Source organism: Rhinatrema bivittatum, chromosome 2 (genome assembly GCF_901001135.1).
Source record: "Rhinatrema bivittatum chromosome 2, aRhiBiv1.1, whole genome shotgun sequence".
Lineage (NCBI taxonomy): Eukaryota > Metazoa > Chordata > Amphibia > Gymnophiona > Rhinatrematidae > Rhinatrema > Rhinatrema bivittatum.
This window is the reverse complement of record NC_042616.1, coordinates 207,868,421-207,889,195: the sequence shown is the minus strand read 5'-3', so window position 1 is coordinate 207,889,195 and position 20,775 is coordinate 207,868,421. Positions and strand designations below refer to the sequence as shown.

At 41.7% G+C, this 20,775-nt stretch overlaps 1 protein-coding gene across 1 annotated transcript in view; it reads right to left on the bottom strand.

The window, feature by feature from the left end:
* Positions 1-20,775, bottom strand: part of DNAH11 (dynein axonemal heavy chain 11) — a 725,796-nt gene that overhangs the window by 377,025 nt on the left and 327,996 nt on the right. The window contains exons 41-42 of the mRNA XM_029589065.1: positions 12,527-12,654; positions 5,086-5,234 (exon numbers count right to left, since the gene is read on the bottom strand). Of these exons, the coding sequence (XP_029444925.1) occupies positions 5,086-5,234; positions 12,527-12,654 (277 nt within the window). The remainder of the gene's footprint in view (positions 1-5,085; positions 5,235-12,526; positions 12,655-20,775) is intronic.

Below are 20,775 nucleotides of genomic sequence, written 5' to 3'. Positions count from 1 at the left end.
CTCGAGGATTGCCCGTCTGTAACGTGCTCGTAGCGCACAATTCGGGCGCGCAAGGCAGTTCGGCGATACAGTGTCCAGTTTCACGCGTCCGTATCGCTTCTGAAAACAGACGCATAACCCTTTCCGCACCCGGCATGTAAATGAACGAAAAAGCTGTATAATGAAGGAATTAGCTATTCCCCTGCGATACTGTAACGGGCGCTGATATTATCTCCTCCGTAACCCGCTGTTCTGCCGCGGCCTTAACCTGCTAGTTTACCGCCTCCCCCTAGTAGGAGTTAGTGTAGTGTAGTGTAGGGTAAAAACATTGCTTACCCGCCCTGGTCCCGTCCGGTCCGGACGGGGCTGCAGGAGACCGGACGGGACCAGGGCAAAAAAAAAACAAACGAAAAAGTAGCAAGGCTCGGGCCTGCTATGGTAAGTGTAAAAAGTGTAAAAAACAAAAAACCTGTGTGTTATATAAAAAAATAAAACAATTTTAAATACCTGTCGGAGGGCCGTGGGTCCAGGCGGCCGGTGGGCGGCGGGCAGCCATCAGCGGCATCCGGTAGTCCCTTCTCCCTTCCTCCCTCCCTCCCCTGCCTGGATGAGCGCCAAAATCGCACGGGCGGGTCGGCAGCGGGGGGGGCGGCAGCAGGATCCGGGAGCGGCGGGTAGGCAGCAGCGGGGTCCGGGGGGTCCGGGGCAGCGGCAGCGGGGGGGGGGGGGCGGCAGCGGGGGGGCGGCAGCAGGATCCGGGAGCGGCGGGTAGGCAGCAGCGGGGTCCGGGGGTGGCAGCGAGATCCGGGGAGCCAGCAGCGGCAGCATGTTCGATCGCGCAGGCAGGTAGGTGGCAAAGTAAAGATGGCCGCCTGCACGGGAAAATCGTGCAATTGGCCGCTGAAGACGTGACGTCACGACGTTTGGCGTCACGGGGTGTGACGTCACGTCTTCAGCGGCCAATTGCACGATTTTCCCGTGCAGGCGGCCATCTTTACTTTGCCACCTACCTGCCTGCGCGATCGAACATGCTGCCGCTGCTGGCTCCCCGGATCTCGCTGCCCCCCCCGGACCCCGCTGCTGCCTACCCGCCGCTCCCGGGTCCTGCTGCCGCCCCCCTGCTGCTGCCCCCCCCCCCCCGCTGCCGCTGCCCCTGCCCCCCCGGACCTTGCTGCTGCCTACCCGCCGCTCCCGGATCCTGCTGCCGCCCCCCCCCGCTGCCGACCCGCCCGTGCGATTTTGGCGCTCATCCAGGCAGGGGAGGGAGGGAGGAAGGGAGAAGGGACTACTGGATGCCGCTGATGGCTGCCCGCCGCCCACCGGCCGCCTGGACCCACGGCCCTCCGACAGGTATTTAAAATTGTTTTATTTTTTTATATAACACACAGGTTTTTTGTTTTTTACACTTTTTAAACTTTTTTACACTTCCTGGTGCCTGTCATTTCAAATGTCATTTGAAATGACAGGTACCAGCGCACCCAGGTTACTGTATAGGCGCTGTTACAGCGCCTATACAGTAAAATGGGTTGCGCGGGCATAACCCTTCCCTAACGCTTCACAGCCGCGGCATGCATTTGCATGCGATTAGAGGAGAGTATCGGGGAGTTAGTGAAGAGAACTGTGCGTGCGGGGAGGAAGGGTGCGCCTGACACTACCTCACTGTTTTTACCGCGGCCTTACTGGATCGAGCCGTTAATTTGTTTAGGGTAGTAACTGCCACAATAAGCAAGCTACCCTCAAGCTTATTTGTTTACCCAGACTGTGTAGTTCAGTCCTTGTTGGTTGTTATCTGAATGCAAATCCTCTTTTCCACTCGCCTTTGAAGCAGAAAGCAATGTTGGAGTTGCATTAACCATGTGAAGGCTTATTGAGTAAGGGTAATAATCACCAGGTAGTAGCCTCCTTTCCAGCAAGCCATCCCCATTGCTCTTCTCTTCATTCCCATCTTCTAGCCTTTATGAATCTACAGTGTTTATCCCATGCCCCTTTGAAATCCTTCACAGTTTTAGTCTTCACCACTTCCTCCGGAAGGGCATTCCAGGCATCCACCACCCTCTCCATGAAGAAATACTTCCTGACATTGGTTCTGAGTCTTCCTCCCTGGAGTTTCAAATCGTGACCCCTAGTTGTACTGATTTTCTTTTTCCAATGGAAAAGGTTTGTTGTTGTCCATGGATCATTAAAACCTTTCAAGTATCTGAAAGTCTGTATCATATCACCCCTGCTCCTCCTCTCCTCCATGGTATACATATTTAGGTTCTTCAATCTCTCCTCATAAGTCATTTTATGAAGACCATCCACCTTTTTGGTTGCCCTTCTCTGGACCGCCTGCATCCTGTCTCTGTCCCTTTGGAGATATGGTCTCCAGAACTGAACACAGTACTCCAGGTGAGGCCTCACCAAGGCCCTGTACAAGGGGATCATCACTTCCTTTCTCTTACTAGACATTCCTCTCTCTATGCAGCCCAACATTCTTCTGGCTTTAGCTATCGCCTTGTCACATTGTTTCGCCGACTTCAGATCGTTAGACACTATCACCCCAAGGTCTCCTTCCTGCTCTGTGCACATCAGTCTTTCACATCCCATCAAATACAATTCTTTCGGATTTCCACTCCCCATATGCATGACTTTGCATTTCATCTCAGCTGTCATATCTTCGACCACTCTTCCAGGTTCCTTAAATCCTGTCTCATTCCCTCCACTCCTTCTGCCGTGTCCACTCTGTTACAGATCTTAGTATCATCCATAAAAAGACAAACCTTACCTTCTATCCCGTCTGCAATGTCGCTCACAAAGATATTGAACAGGACCGGTCAAAACACCGATCCTTGTGGCACTCCGCTTAACACTGCTCTCTCTTCAGAGTAAGTTCCATTTATCATCACACATTATCTTCTGTCCATCAACTAGTTTGCAATCCAGACCACCACCTTGGCACTCACTCCTAAGCTTCTCATTTTATCACAAGCCTCCTGTGCGGGACAGTATCAAAAGCTTTGCTGAAATCCAAGTAGATGACATCGAGCGCTCTTCCTCGATCCAATTCCCTAGTCACCCAATCAAAGAAGTCAATCAGATTTGTCTGACAGGACCTTCCCCTGGTGAATCCATGCTTCCTCTGGTCCAGCAATTCTTCTGACTGTAGATAGTTCACTATTCTTTCTTTCAGCAGCGACTCCATTACTTTTCCCACCACTGAGGTGAGGCTAACCGGCCTGTAGTTTCCAGCCTCCTCTCTGCTCCCACTCTTATGAAGTCATATGGCCAAGGCAACAACTGTAGCTGAGTTTAAAAAGGGTTTGAACAAATTCATGAAACAAAAGTCCATATATTAGTAACTAGGTGACTCAGGAAGACCCACCATGTGACATAGGGTATGAGCAGCAAAAAATGTAATCTACTTCTAGGGATTGGCTACTGTTACAGATAGTATGCTGGGCTCGAATGACCTTTGGCTTGACCCAGAATAGCACTTTTTATGTAAAGTATGACAGAGACAATCAAGATAAAAATATTGCAGGAAAAAAATGCACTGTGAAATCCTTATAGACAGAATTTCTATGTGTATCAGGTAAAAGCATAGCAGTGTGTGTATATTCCAGCCACCTTGTCAAGATGAAGAAACAGATCATAATTGCTAGCTGAAGTCATAAAGGCAGATAAATTTGGCAACACAATAATAGGAGATTTCAATTAGCCCAGTATTCATTGGGTTTATGTCTCCTCAGGACATTCTAGAGTGGTTTCTAGATGCCATAAATGACTGTTTCATGGAGCAGATGGTCCTAGAACCAGCTAGAGGGGCATCTACTTTAGATCTAGTCCTAAGTGGAACATATGATCTGGTGCATGGAATTACTGTGGTGGGGCAACATAACAATAGTAATTATAATGCAATCAAATTATAACAAAAACACTGGAAGGAGGACATTAAATAAAACTATTGCAGTAGCATATAACTTTAAAAAGGTAGACTATGACAGTGAGGAAATTAGAAAAAACTAAAAGGCACAGTTGCAAAGGTTAAACATTTTCATGAGGTGTGGATATTTAAAAATACCATCGTGGAAACCCAGATAAAATGTATTCCATGCATTAAAAAAAAGTCAAAGGAAAACCAAATAACTGCCAGCATGGTTTAATGGTGAGATCAAAGAAGCAGTTAAAGTCAAAAGGGCATAATTCAAAAAATAAAAAGCAGATCCAAATGAAGAAAATAGGCAAAAGTATAAGCACTGGCATATTAGAAGTAAAACAGTATTAAAAGAGGCCAAGAGAGAATTTGACAAGAAGCTTGCCAGAGAAGCAAAAACTTACAATAAAACCTTTTTCATGTGGCTGGATAACTTTACACCTAATTGGTGATATTGGGGATATTCAGTGGGATTTTTATCCCACTGAATATCCAGGACATGTTATGAGTTGGCAGATAATTTGTCCACTCACTGTCTTATTGAATATTAACCTCAATGGTTGCTAATCATGACATATATCAGACATTTTACATCTAATAAAAACACTATTGTAGACCTAAAGACGTGAATCGGAATGAGAAATATTTTTTTTCTTACAGGTGGGGGGGGGGGGGGGGGGGAGCTTGTTGCCCCAGAAGTTTTTTCTACCTCTTTAAGCTTCCACTTTAAATGGGACTGGCCTCCCTGTGGAATATAGTATTTGTATTTATTAAAATGTCTTGGTCACTTATGCTTAAAGCCCTAAGCAATTTACAAATAAAGTAAACATAATAGTTACAGTGCGGTACATTTAGCCTTCATTCATAACCAGCCATGGTTTCCTCTCCTCCCTCAGCTCAGCCATCACAGTGACAGTCCTCAGTTGGGGGCCATAAACTGTGACTCTTTCCAGAACCTTATTAACATGAAGTCTAAATCATTAGGTGTCAATGCTGCACAATGACAGACTCTGACCTTTTCTACTCTTTCACCCCACCAAAACCATGGGCTGGCAGTGTGTGCTGTGGAGGCAGCACACACTGCCAGCCCGTGGAACAGAAGAGCCAACATGGAAATGAAGCACATGTCCTTCACACTGCCATTGGGCCACTGAGCTGGCACATAATAGCTTTTAATAAATTATTGTACTTACGGATTCCAACCTAAGTCCTGGGGATTAACGTAAAGAATGCCTGCTCTGGAAACAGTGGCAGGAGTAGCTGTTTTCAAATGGTGTATCTCAAATAGCAGACGCATTGATGAAGTAAGAGGAATGCGTTCATTGCTGGCAAGGGTCAGCACCTAGATGACATAGTACAGAAACCCAAGGGGTAATTCAATTTTCTTGAATTTCAGCTTCTTGACAAATGCGTGTTGTACAAATCCCTGTACAGAGCTCTGAAAATGTATTTTTCTAACTTTTATGATATATGTTGTGGCCAGGACACATTTATTTATTTAAATTTCTTATAGACCTCTTATTACAAATTAAATGGTCTAGGTGGTATACAAAGTCACATAAATTAGTTTCAAACATATACAATTAAGACAAATTAAAACAGGTTAAAAAATTACAGGTTATAATAGAAATCATAAAAGAATGCTAAAAGCTTCATTGAAAAAAAATTCTTTCAATTGCTTCCGGAAAGATTTAACATCAGGCAGTAAACGCAGATGACTCAGTAGGGCATTCCACATTATAGATCCAATTACAGAAAATGCTCTTGCACGGGTGACAGCCAACTAAGCATCCTTATGAGAGGGCATAATTAATAACAAATCATCCAGAGAATGTGGAATTCGAGGTGACACATATCTAAGGTATACAGTTCACAAGAGATTGAAATAAGCAAATCAGAATAATCTTTTCATCCTACAAAGCAATCAGCATAATTGCTGGTCTGAAATAACCATTTTTAAGCTCCATATGCTTATCTTCTGTTTCTGTTGCAATGTTTTTGACATTTGTTATATACACAGCAGCAGTTAATTTTTCTGTAGTTATAGGATGTCTGTCATTGAGGATATATATAATATACATATTTTCATATTTTAACATAACACCAAATACCTCTGAAGCACTCAAGAATTTTCCTATTTTTCTATCTGTAGCTTTTTATTCAAAACAGGGTTAAAGGTGGACAAACAGTTCCTGTATGAGTTGTCTGGATTTTGATATCTACCATGGGTCCAAAGTGAGAGATGGTAGAGAAAAAAATAGAATTTTATAAATTTCAAACATAAGTCTAGCATCAATGCTCTCAAATGTATGAGGAAGATGCTAGAGTTGAAGTGGTAGATAATAGGCACTCCCCAGTGGTAGGTGTCAACAAACCTCCCATTTTAGTACAAGGTTCTTTGAGGTTCTCTCTCTCAACAGAGAGGTGCTGGTGTTGGGATCTCTCTCTCTCCAAGGGTAAAGGTTGCGGAAGGAGGATACTTCTTTCTAAAGAAAGGTGCTGAAGGAGTATCTTGTCCTAGGAGAGTGACCTGGGTGCCGAGACCTCTGGGACTAGAAAGATGGTGCTGCTGAAGAGTCCAAGGAGGATTCTGATGTTTCCTGATATAGGACTTTAAAATCATGAGAGATCTAGAATGGGTAAATGTGTCTCAGTTATTTACTCTTTCAGATAATAGAAGGTTTAGGGGCACTCCATGAAGTTAGCATATAGCACATTTAAAACAAATCGGAGAACATTCTTTTTTACTCAATGCACAATTAAACTCTGGAATTTGTTGCCAGGGGATGTGGTTAGTGCAGTTAGTGTAACTGGGATTAAAAAAGGTTTGGATAAGTTCTTGGAGAAGAAGGCCATTACCTGCTATTAATCAAGTTGACTTAGAAAATAGCCACTGCTATTACTAGCATCAGTAGAGTGAGATATACTTAGTTTTTTGGTACTTGCCAGGTACTTGTAGCCTGGATTGGCCACTGTTGGAAACAGGATGCTGGACTTGATGGACCCTTGGTCTGACCCAGTATGGCAATTTCTTATGTTCTTAAGAAAGCCCACACCAGACATCTGGCTCTCAGCAATAAGCTTTGTCAGAATTGAATCGGACTGTCTACTTCCTTGAGTTGGACAAGATTATCCGGCCAGAATGGAAACAACCATTCTTGTATAAATTCAAAGGGGGAAAAAAACCTAGATCTCATCAACCAATCTTTAATATGGCGGAGTACACATGCTAAAATGAAGACCCTCCAATTACGGCAATGTAAATCCCCATGAGAAGTGTCCAACATCAAAAAGCTAAGAGGGAGTCTGACTCTATGACCCACCCACAAGAAAAGTCGCAAAGCTTTGTTAATACGCATGATCTACAATTTTTGCAACCAAAATGGTAATTGTTGCAGAACATAGAGCCACTTAGGCAATTCAATCATCTTTACCAGAAAATTTCACCCCAGTAAAGAGAGAGTTAACGCTGACCAGGTCTGAAGTTTATGCTCCACTGACTTTAATAAGGGGAAAATATTTGCTTAGTATAATTTACCTAAATTGCTGGTGAATTTAATCCCCAAATACTGCATCTCCAATTGTACCCATTTCAATGAGAATGCACCCTTCCAAGTACCCCTTAAATCCCCATTGCCTCCAACTTATCAACATTAATTTTAAGCCCTGTAAAAGATCTGAATAGGATTTGATGTCATAAAACCCATTCCAAAGACTCCCGTGGAGAGGTCGGGAACACCAGGGCGTCATCCGCAAAGGCAGCAGTTTTGAAAACCTGAGAACCAAGTGCAAATCCTTTTATCTGAGGGTCACTTCTATCTTATGAAAGAGAGGGTCAATGGAGAGAATATATAATAAGGGCGATAGAGGGCATCCCTACAGAGTTCCTCAAAATAGTTTAAAATCAGAAGATACGTGACCATTTGCCAATATAGCAGAACAAGAATTTGGGTACAGCATGGAAATGTCCTGTATTATCTTCCCAGAAAAACCATATCTCCCTAAAACTGAAAACAAATATATCCATGAGACTCTGTAGAAAGCTTTTTCTGAATCAAACCCAACAATCATTGATGGGCGACAGAGTCGTTTGCATTCTTTCATGACCACCACTAACTTAGTCATATTAATACTGATAGCATGCTCTTTAACAAAATCCACCTGACTGGGAGATACAAGGGAAGGAAAAATTAGACTTAGTCAATCTGCTAAAATTTTGGCAAAAAGTTTCACTTCATAATTTAACAGGGAAATGGATCTGTAAGATGCCGGACTTGATAAATATTTTCCAGGCTTCTCCAAGACAGTAACAAAAGCCCTGGTAAAGCCCTCTGGGAATTTACCTTTCAATGGAGCATCATGGAAAAACTTTAATAACTGACTTGCTACTTGATCCACCAGAATCTTATAATATTCAGCACTCATACCATCTGGCCCAGGAGCCTTATGACCTTTGCTCGAATTTAATTGCATTAAGGAACTCTTCACTTCTACTGGTCTGTTAAGCATCGTTAACTGTGACTCAGTGACCTTTGGAAGTACAAGATTTTGAAAAAACTCCTCTTCCTGTAGGCTGCCACCTGTCCGATCTTCCTGGTAGAGCTTTGTATAAAAAACACAGAAAGAGTCACAGATATCCACCCCCTTTGTCAAAACCTGACCACTCTCATGCTGTAATTTATCAATATAAAGTTTTCCCCCTATGAAACCGCACCAAGCTGGCCAAGAGTTTATCTGCCTTATTCTCAAACCAAAAGAGTCTATGAGCTTCCAATTGAAGAGATCTTTGAGCCTTGAAATGTAAAGAAGAATTTAAGGCTACCAGAGCGGCTCTATATTCTGTTTGTGCAGTAGGAGGTTTTTGGCGTGCCAGATTTCATTTAGCTACCTGCACCTGGTGCTCCAACTGGAGAATGTGTTTATGCAAAGCCTTAGATCTTCTGATTAAAAAAGAGGTGATCTTGCCCTTCATGACTGCTTTACTAGATTCCCAAAATAAACAGGGATTATCCTCATGCTGAGAATTATTTCTGGCAAACTCTTCCATTTCACCCGGAGGAACTCTCTAAACTCAGGATCTTTGAAAAGGTAGATACGAAATCTCCAGATTCTAGGATTCCCCGTGTCAGGGTTTAAATGGACTTCTATCCAGATCATAGCATGATCCGAGATTTCGATAACTCCTATTTTTGCTGTCTGCATTTTAGAAAAGAGTGTCAGAAATTAAAATGTAATCGATTCGGGACATTGTGGCATCAGCCCAAGAAACTTATGTAGAATCTCGCTCAGTAGGGTGCAAAGTTCTCCAGACATCCAGACTACGTTCCTCACAGTGATATTTAATCCCTTTTGGTTTCCCCCCCCCCCCCTTACTCTGCTTACTCATATTAGACCTATCATATTTGGGGTCGTGTACACAATTAATATCTCAAGCATAACTAGTGGGCCCTTAATATATTGTACTAATTGGTAAATTAACTCAGTGAAGAATTTATGACTGTATTCATTCAGTGCAGACACCTTATAAAAGGTAAGCTCCTGACCCTTTAACTTACCCACTAAAATTTGGTATCTCCCATCAGGATCATTAATTTGCTGGGATAGCTAAAAGTTTAAAGATTTATGAAATAAAAAAGCAACCCCTGCTTTTATGTGCACCCAATTTTAAGTGGGCACGCACCTATGCAAATAACTCCCTCTTCTACCGTGCAAGTCATGGGGCACTCGACCACGCCATTGCCAGTTTCACCAGTTTATCCATAAATTCTCCCGGCTAACAACTAGGTCTGCATTGCACTCAGTTATCCCAGACCCTTTAAACCCTGAGAAACGGTAATTAAAAAAAAAAGTGTGTAATTTATACCTCATCCCTAACAGAAAGAAATTTATGCGACAGAGGATTTGGGCATATGCCCAGGCATGCAAGTATTTATGTGCACATTTCTAGGCCATGCCCCAAAACGCCTATGTCCCACACAGACCATGCCTACATCCCACCCTTTTTGAAAACTTCTCAGATGTGCATGCAGCAGGAAATATACGCGCATCTGGGCAGCTTTTAAAATTTGGTGGGCATGCGCGAGCCCGCTTGTGCATGTATCTCCCAATTTTGGAATGTGCCGGACTCTCAAAATTCACCTCAGTGTACAGGATATGGATTTTGTGTTTCCTGCTATCAGTGAGCAATAAAGAACTTTGCTTGCCATTGAAACTTCTCAGTGTATCTCTGTGCCCAGGCAGAAATTGGGGCAGTGGTTACACAAATATCCAAATTAAGAATACATTTAAGCCAAATCTGAACCAGTACAAAGGAGTGAAGGTCTCGTGAAGACTAGTTCCTCAAGCGCAAAGCTGAAGCTCACTAGCAGCATAGGAAAGCTTGCTGGTAAATATGACCAAGCTTAGCTACTAGACCTCCATCTATTAAAACATTTTGGAAACCTACACTGAGCAGCTAGTATTCAATTTCCACAGAATTAATTCAATGACACAATATTGTAATCTTAACACATAATAAAAGTGTAAGCGTTAATAATCCATTATATTCCCAAAACAATAAAAGAAATTTTGAGCATCACATCTGACAAAAAAATGTAAAAAAAAAAAAAAAAAGCCCGAGGCAGCACAACTCAGGTTGTAAATTAAATTGTCGTGAAAATTTAATTTGTGCCTAGAGTGACAAGAACCTCCAAGAACATGGTAAAAAAAAAAAAAAAAGTGTAACCACCAATGCTTTAAAAAAAAAGCAAAAAAAAAAAAGCTTGTGTTTGTATATGCTGAGTAGAACATTTGCTCTGAAGCAATTTGAGTAATACATCTGCTGTCTCTTACATTCTCAAAGAGTTTCAGAAATGAGGAACAGCAAATAAGTGGTCATGATGCAAGAATGCATGCATAGCACACAATTATCAAACATCAGACTCCATTAGAGGCAACTACAAGCCTTTTCAAAAAGATCTTTTCCCCTTCATGTTTCAATGAAAAAAAGTACTTTCTTTAATAAGATGCTATATTGGATCTGAGGGCCAGGAAGCAAGCCATGGGAGACATAAGGGGGTGGATATTTAAAAGTCATTTAGAGGGATAACTGAAAAGTTATCTGATTAAATGGAAAAACAGGGATATTCATTGCTATAATATGGCTAGAATGTAGCCGCATAAATGGGGGGGGGGGGGGGGGGGCGGGCTGGAGGTGTTTCCAGAAGGACCAGAAACTAGGTGTATCCGGCTGAATATCGTCCCCAAAATTTAAACTGATCAAATTATTTGCATAGTTCAACGAAAACTTTCACAAATCTTGTAACAGTTCATTTTCGGTGGCGGCAGTGGTAATCTTTACACGACAAATATACAGCAACATTTATTACAGAGTCCTCATTTAAAAACCGATTAATAATTAGATCAATATCTTTGTATGTTAGTACAGCATAAAATGGGGCACATTTACAAGCAACAGAAATACTTTCAAAAATTGAAAGTCAACAGGGATTTGAAAGTGAACAGGAATCAAAATAATAAGGAATTAGTAACAGCAAATATAAGCTACCAAAATGTTTTATCATCAAACTTCTCTAAAGCACATATATTTTTACTAGAAATTTCCCTAACATTTCTGGAAACTTTTCTTTCAATCAAAATGTTGTACCTAAACAGCCCTGATGACAGAATCATAAATTATTGACATCAGAAGTTGATATCAGTCCCATATATTACTAAAACAGTGTGTATATGCGTGTGTGTGTGTGTGTGAGGGAGGCGCGGGGGTTGTATGTACACCATGGCTAATAAAGGCTAACAAAGAGAGAACATCATTACTCTGTTAATTTCCCCTCCTGCAGAATCTCTACTAAATCCTTCCTGTGCTTGCCGTTATTCACTGCGTTTCTGGTAAAGCCCCCAATATATCCTCTTGAATATTAACAATCATTACATTTTCCCCTTAGAAAACCCTTTTATGACTCTGTTAATATCTCCCCTATGACTCTTAATAACGCCATTTGCACCCCTTATGACTCTGTTAATATCTCCACTTACTCATTATCTGGTAAGGCATTGCTATTATCACTATATATATATTTTTTCTGTACATATTTCCATTGTTAATCAGTTTCTGTTGTACTATGTGTTTCTTGTAAAGCCTGTTGCTACATTATGTTACTATGGGCCTCATTTTCTAAAGTATCGCAGGCCTGCGATACTTTAGAAGATGAGGGGCGGGAGGCCGAAACGGGGGGCGGGCCTGCGCTATTGGGTGCGAAACCAGCAGTGATCGCACCACGACGGTGCAGTCACTGCCGGTTTTGCACCCAATAGCGCCACCATAGGAGGTGTAGCTATTGGGAGCGAAATAGGCAGCGAAAAGGCACTTACCTTTTCACTGTGCGCGCCTTCGTCGCTGAGTCGGCCCCGGTGACGCCCTGACTCCTCCTCTTCTGGGCCAACTCCGCCCCCATTTTGGTATCGCAAGCGATACGTTTGGAAAATAAGGCCCTATGTATTTCTTGTAAAGCCTGTTGCTGCATTATGTTACTTGTAAACCGATGTGATGTTCTGAACGTGCCGCGGTATATAAAAATACTTAAATAAATAAATAAAATAAATAAACATGACTGCATACACGCCCCCGTTTCTCACCTTGTTATCATCCATGACAGTATTAAGTGACTCAATCCACATAGGATCTATATCACCATCAAGGACAATCCATTTTGGTCCATCATAGATTATATTAGCTTGCTCTCTTAGAAGATATGAGAAAAGTCCTGTGAATAAAGGATATAATGAAAAATATAATAACCTTAGCTAAGCACTCATACAACATAAAGAAAATTATTATTTATCAAGGATATAATTTTAAAATGGTTTAGATATCTCTCTGTTTTGAGAGGTCGGCAAGGCAGTTATGCGAGGTGTGATAATAGCTTATGTCGGCAAACAAAACAAAATTTGCAATAAAGAAATATTAAGATTAACAAAACTAGTTCAAATTGTGAAATTAGCGCATCAAAAAGGGCTTTCCGAGAAATAGAAGACTAGTTTAGAAGCAGTTAAGGCAGCATTAGACAGCTTACTCCTTCAAAGAGCAGCTAAGTCACTGTGCTATTATAAATATAAATTCTCCAAATATGGGAATAAGATGGGGAAAATGATGGTCAACTTGGTTAAAGTTATGGGAGTTTGTCCTATAATCACAGGAATTAGAGATAAGGGGGGAGAGCATTTCTCATTCTATGGAGGATATTACAAACAGACTCGTAGAATTCTTTCAGGAACTTTATGATCAAAAGGAGGAGGAAATGTAGTGTAGGTCCATCTTTTTTTTTTTTTAAAGGCTTAAGGATGCCATGTTTAGTGGATTCTCATTTGAAAATGTTGAATCAGCCGATCCCAGACACTGAGGTTTATGGAGCGATTGAGAGGTTAAAAGTTTTGAAAAGGTATCAGGCTTGGATGGCCTAGGGTCAGAATTCCATAAAATTTTAAAATTCCCTTTATCTGCTGCACTGCCAGAGTTCTACGATGATATATTAATGCAAAGATATATGTCTCCTGAAATGAATCAGTCATTGGTTGTAGTTTTACATAGGGGATCCACTGAATGTAGGCTCTAATATAACAATTTCACTAATTAATGGATATCAAGCTTCTTGTAAATATCCTTGTGCTACACATTAGTACAGTGGCGCCATATCTGGTAGAGCCTGACCAAATGGGTTTTGTTAAGGGCCACCATGGGGTTAGGAAAGTGAGAAGGTTGATAGTGGTTTTGCAGGTGACCCCTAAAGATGGTCGCCTGCAAAACCTTAGATGCAGAAAAGGCATTTGATTCACTGATTTGGAACTATATGTTCTGGATGTTGGAACAGTATGGTTGCCAGGGGCCTTTCCTAAATTGATTATGCATCTTGTGCAGCAATCCAGTAACAAGAGTGTTATTAATGGTCAACTTCTTCACCTTTTAGACTGTATGGAGGAGTGCATCAGGTTTGTCCTTTTCTCCCATTTTGTTTATATTAGCAATTGAACCATTAGCAATTATGTTAAGAGACCTTGCAGAATTTTAAGGGATAAAGTCGGGGAACAAACTCAAAATATCATTATTTGCAGATGACATCCTATTTTTCTATAAGGCATGTTCGAAAGTGGGAATTATAACAGATATATTTTCAAATGGTCAAACATTTGCAGGTTTAAAAATACATTTTGAAAAATTGGAAGCTCTGCCCATAGATAGCTCACTTCAGAAGAAGTGGACTGGATATTTTCCCTTTCAGTGGGTGGAGAACAAGCTTAAGTATCTGGGGGTATGGATCCCAAAGGATCCCAAGCAGTTATATTCGCTGAATATCTAGAGTGTTATATCGCAGATGGAGACACAACTGTGCATATGGAGGAACTTGCCACTTTCTTATATGGGTGAGTGTGGGCTGGTTAAAATGATGATTTTCCCCAAGATATTATATAAGCTTCAAAAGCTACCATGTTGGCTTCCCAGGAAGGATCTAGAATGGTTAAACTCTCTGATAGCATACTTTATATGGGGAGGGAAGAGAAGAAAAATTTCACATTCCATATTGATCCGTGACAGAACTGGGGGACTGAACTTGCAAATTTTTGCAGTTACAGTGTGGCATGTCAAATGAGCTTTGTCTGGGAATGGTACTTCGAGGAATACCACTATTTGTTCATTGGGTCCTGGGAAATAATGATCGAGGATCTCCAATGTATGACATACATCTTCGTCTGTTTCAAGGTACTTTATAACAGTATAAAAACAGTCTGATGCTTACTGTGGCTAGGCTGGTGTGGGAATGGTTTGCTAACTGGTGGGGACTAGACAAATTAAAATCTCTGCTATCACCATTAGTGGGTAATCAGAACTTCACTCCAGTTATAAGCCAAAATGTATTTAATATTTGGTGTGCGAAAGGGTTGAAATATGTTGAACAACATTGGTACAATGATAATGGAGACATGAAATCCTTTTCCCAGTTGCAAGAAGAATTTGAGCTCCCTAGATACCATGTTTATGCCTAGCTTCAGTTCAGGCATTATTTGCTCTCTTTACATTGGTCAAATATGCAAGTGAAATTGGGGAAAAAGATCTTATAAGATATGAAAATGGTGGGGGGGGGGGGCAGGAGAAATTCTATTTCTCACTGGTACCAGTATAATATGTCCAAGTACTCTATAATGTGCTGACAGAGCTGGCTGGTTATTGGTGTGGGGTCTTATTTATTTATTTATTTGAAGCTTTTATATACCGAGGTTTAGCGCATGCCTTCACCCCGGTTTACATTGAAACGAAACAATGGTACATAGAACAAGTAGTGAAACAAAAGTATATGCATATAGCAGGTCATGGAGCAGGTTGTAACAGGAAATAACTAAAATAACTTAAGCCAAATAACGAAAATGAATATAGAAACGAAAAACGAGGAAGGTATATACAAACTCGTGCTCTAAATACAAGAAAGTATGAGTGGGAAATGAAGGAAAGAAGGGGGGGATTGGGTAGGAAGTAGAGGTCGGGGGGATAGAGGGGGAGGCAGTGGGAGGAGGAAGGGGTAAATATATGCGGAAAAGAGAAGAGGGGAGAAGGAGGGGAGGCTTAAGGAGTCTTAGAAAGGGAGCTATCCATGAGCGACATGCAACAAGCGTTTTTGAGGTGATATGTAGACAACATAGATGTAGTGATGAAGGAAATGTGGTTTCAGATAACTCATCATTGCTATATGGACAATGTGAAAAGATGCTGCATGGGTTTAGATAAATCTTCAGAGTTTAACAATGTGGAATAGATACCATCACTATGTATCATAGATACTGGCACTATGTATCATAAGTTTTTTTAAATGTTTCAAGATTCAACCTTTTTGGCATGCAGTTCTAGATAGTATTTATAAACTCTCTGGAATGTACATTGCTATGGATGGAAAGATATGTTTGGTGGGAAATATGGATTGCCTTGCCAATACATGTCAAGGTGAAAGGCGGATTATCCTTTATGCATAATAAAGTTATAGCACTGGATAACAGAGGAATCACCAGGACTGATGACTTTGAATACAAAGATGTCAACATTGATGATACATAAGCGGCTGGATGTTAAATTCAAACAGAAAGGTGTGGACAGGTATATTGCACTTTGGGATTCATTCTATCGAACTCTGATGGAAGACAAGAAACAATCTCTGTTGGTACAAGGATATACAGAAAGGAGAATGTGTGACTAACAAAATTAATAAAGGCACTATTCAATACATGAAAACAGTAGTTTTATTTAATTATAAACAAAGGAAATATTTAGATAACAATTCACTTCTTGAACAAGGGACTGGTCCTGAATAGCGAGTTGGGCTATATACTAAACATATATATATATATATATATATATATACATATTCCTATATGTGTAATCAATATGGGCATCATTGGACCCTTAGAAATGGAAGTGAGATGGTAGGAGCTATAGAGGAGGGGATGTGAATGTATGATGGAAGATGTATGAATGAGGAAGAGGATGAAGGTAACTAATTAATGTATGTAAATGGTATATATGAGGATAAAAAGGGGAAAACTCTCTTTCATGGATGATATATGCTTAGTTATATACCAGATGAAAGCAATGACGACTGTATATTATGCTGAGATATGTTACCTTTGTATTACTCTGGAGATTACATTTTTGGTTGTATATCCTATCATGGAATAAAAACTATTTTGGAAAAATATGGTTTAGTTATTCTAGTTGAATTTTCAGGTTTAATATCTGTATAGCAAGTCTTTTTTGTGTTATAAAACAAAGAGGTGTGTAATCTCATTACTAAAAGAAAGAACTATAGGAAGCTATCCACAATTTAAAATTCATAGAAATGTGATAGCTGAAAAAAAGACTATACAGCCTGTCTATTCTGCCCATCACACCAACCACTCTCTTGGAGATTCCCTGAGCTTGTCCCATGCTTTACTGAATTCAGATACAGTTCTTGTCTCCGCTACCTCAACTGAGATGCTTTACCATGCATTTACTACCCTCTCTGTACAGACATATTTCCTTAGATTACTCCCAAGTATACTCCCTTTTACTCGAGGGTTGCCAACTTTTAACCATCAAATTTCTGAACATTTGGAAATGCTGTTTAATATCTTCACTAGGGCTGGTTTTTGGGGTGGGTGAGACGGACAGTTGCCCGGAGTGCCATCAGTTGGAAGGGCACCCTGAGCACCATGGGGACAGAGGAGGAAAGGCCCAGTGTGGTCACAGTGGATCTCATCCCACTGTGGTGAAAGACAGGAATTGTGTGGCCATGGTAGATCTCATCCTGCTGGGGCCGAAAGCACACCCAGCCTGGCTGTGGCAGATTCCACACCTTTGCAGCTGAAGACAGGCCTAGCCTGGCCATGACCGAAGACTGAAATCACGTAGCTGCGGCAGACCCCATCCCCCCTGCAGGTGAAGAGGGGACTGGGGGGCACCATCAGCTGAGGGGACATGGTGCTTTTCACCCTGGTGCCATTTGCCCCTAATCTGGCTCTGATATTCATTGATGAGGTTTACACACCTGCGACTTTTACTGCCACTCTTCACATTACAAAAACCCAGAAACATTTATCAGTGTTTGTTATACTGATTTTTTTAAAAGAAATATTCTGACTGATTAAATATGGGTCAAAATAGATCATCTGAATAAAGGTGATGCAAACCTTTGAAGATCTTCACCTTCATTTAAACCAGATTGGTGCAAGTTTATTCATCCTAATATAAATGGCCACAATAAAGTCACACACTCACAAAAGAGTCAGTGGGATGGAGATTCAAGTGGTGTTCTGTGAGACATTAGAAATCCATCACCACCGAAATGATATTGCTGAGTTTGGCAGTCATCAGTAATGACATTAATAATCTACTTCATTAATAATCTGATCTTCAAACAGAAAAACAGATCTAATCAATGTCTTTGAGTGACTACAGAGCTAGATCAGGGGAGAGCATTAAATAAACTGAACTCCATAGGCATAGATCCTAAAGTGACTGACTAGGAACCAGACTAGGACAGTAGCAATACTGTAACTGGGTTCGGGTTCTGAAACCAGACAGGAACTGTAGCGAGACTCGGGTACTGGAACCAGGCAGGAACTGTAGTAGAATGCGGGTACTAGAACCAGGCAGGAACTGTAGTAGAATGCGGGTACTAGAACCAGGCAGAAACTGTAGCAGGATTCGGGTACTGGGACCTGGGACCTGGCAGGAACTGTAGCAGGCGGACCGGGACCAACCAGGTACTGTAGCATGCAGGCAGGAACCAACCAGGTACTGTAGCAGGCAGGCAGGAACCAACCAGGTACTGTAGCAGGCAGGCGGGAACCAGGCAGGTACTGTAGCAGGAACGGAGCGACAAAGCAAAGCGAGTCACTCCGGGGCACAGCGCAACAGGAAACCGGGAAGCTAACCCGTTGTAAGGCAAAAGTCAGATGGCCGTGGCCGGCTTATCAAGGCCGCGGCGTCTGACATCATGAGTTGGGCGGAGTCACCACTGGCAGGAAATGACCTAGAAAAGCGCCCAGGTTGCGTGCGCGCCTAGGAGCCGGGCATCCATTGGAGGGCTCGCAGCAGCGCAGCCCCAGCGGGGACGCCACCAACCAGGCCGCAGACCAGGCCTCTGGAAGCGGGAGCAAGTCCGGGAACCCAGAGGTAAGGGCCTGGCCACGGTGCTCGCAGCCAGAACCGCAACAGCCACATCTAAAAAAAGATATAGCTGCGATGGAGAAGGTACAGAGAAGGGCAACCAAAATGATAAAGGGGATGGAACAGCTCCCCTATGAGGAAAGGCTTGGAGGAGAGACGGTTGAGGGGGGATATGATAGAGGTCTTGAACGATTAGATGTGAATCGGTTATTTACACTTTCGAATAATAGAAGGATTAGGGGGCATTCATGAAGTTAGCAAGTAGCACATTTAAGACTAATCGGAGAAAATTCTTTTTCACTCAACGCACAATAAAGCTCTGGACTTTGGTGCCAGAGGATGTGGTTAGTGCAGTTAGTGTAGCTGGGTTCAAAAAAGGTTTGGATAAGTTCTTGGAGAAGTCCATTAACGGCTATGAATCAAGTTTACTTAGGGAATAGCCACTGCTATTAATTGCATCAGTAGCATGGGATCTTCTTAATGTTTGGGTAATTGCCAGGTTCTTGTGGCATGGTTTTGGCCTCTGTTGGAAACTGGATGCTGGGATTGATGGACCCTTGGTCTGACCCAGCATGGCAATTTCTTATGTTCTTATGTTCCTATTTGGATTGCAATACAGTATAGGAGGTGACATTTTTCTGTGCCTAAAACAAAAGCAGGATCGGGGAGTGATAAGATCATCTTATACAATCTTAAGATGGCCAAACAAATAAGATTAAATCACAATAAGTGCAGAAAGGTTACCTAGTCCAATTTCGAATTTTGAAAATAAATCTGTTTATTATTCTCATATGGCAACTCCACTGTTTATCATAGGAAAATTTCATGAAAGGGGTCGCCCGACATGGACCCGTTTTTCCCCGAGGCTGCGTTGGGAGGGACATATTTATATCAACACATCTAAAACAAAACATAAAGGGACTATGTTAATGAATGGCTGAATATACAGACAAGAATTAGCGAGTGTAAAATATTTCACATACCGTATTTAGTCTCAGAACAGTGTAACAGGGAGCGCGTTTACTATTACAACAAATGTATTTTAAACACTACAAAAAGGCGCCAAACAACGTGGACCAATCAGCATGTACAGAGAGAATTAACCAATCATGAACGAGCGTGTCAACTAACTAAGTCAGGTGAAGTATGTCCATTCAAGTTCCTTATTGAGTCTGTGGGGTATAACAGTATTTAACAAATGAATCCATCTTTGCTCTTTACGAATCAAATATTCAGAAAAATTCCCCCCTCAATTTGGGCAAGCAATAACTTCTAAAACAAAGTACAAATCAGAAATATGAGAGCACTGAACCCAGTGATCAACCAGAGGCGTGTTTTCCCGTACTTGCTTAATGTTAGAATAATGTTCCACTATTCTAGTTTTTATCTTTCTGGTGGTTTTCCCTACATATGTCTGGCATGGGCACCAGATAATACAGATCACCCCTTCCGAATTACAGTCTGAAACAGACCTTAATACCTATCTCTTACCTGATGAGGGATTGTCAAAATGTACTACAGTACTTGTGTGTGGACATACAGAACAATTGCCACACGGTTTATTTATACCATTAATCTGTTGACTGATACGTGTATGATTCAAGTCAGAATGTGTCAGCAAATCACGTAAATTACTACCCCCTTCGATGTGTGAACCGCAAGGTCCCCTGAAACAGCTCTTGGAGAGATAGTGAATTCCAGTGTTGACGTATGATTTTGGTAATCGGATTACTCATCGGAGAAAAGGGTAAAATGCAGTTTAATGTCATGTCAGTGTTCCCAGTCTGTGATAGAAACAGCAAATCCCTATTCACATTTTAAAGCCCGTTTAAAAGCAGGTTTTAATACTTTTTTCGGGTACCCCCTCAACTGAAACCTAGACATCATCTCCTTAGCTTTCATGTTAAAATCCGACTTAGACGAGCAGAGATGTCGCAGTCGCAGGAATTGGCCAGTAGGTATGTTCTTTTTAAGGACTCTAGGGTGACAACTGTCAAACCTCAATAAAGTGTTTCTATCAGTTTCTTTTCTAAAAATGGTGGTGACAAATTGAGCATTATTGTTATGAACCATCCTGTATCGGTGCTACTGGAGGCTCCTTACTTCTTCCTGGAAGCTGCTCCGAAGCCGGGGTCTCGCCTGCGAACTGTCCAGTTTTGTTCCAGGGCCTGGGAGGCCTCGTTGTTCTAGGGGC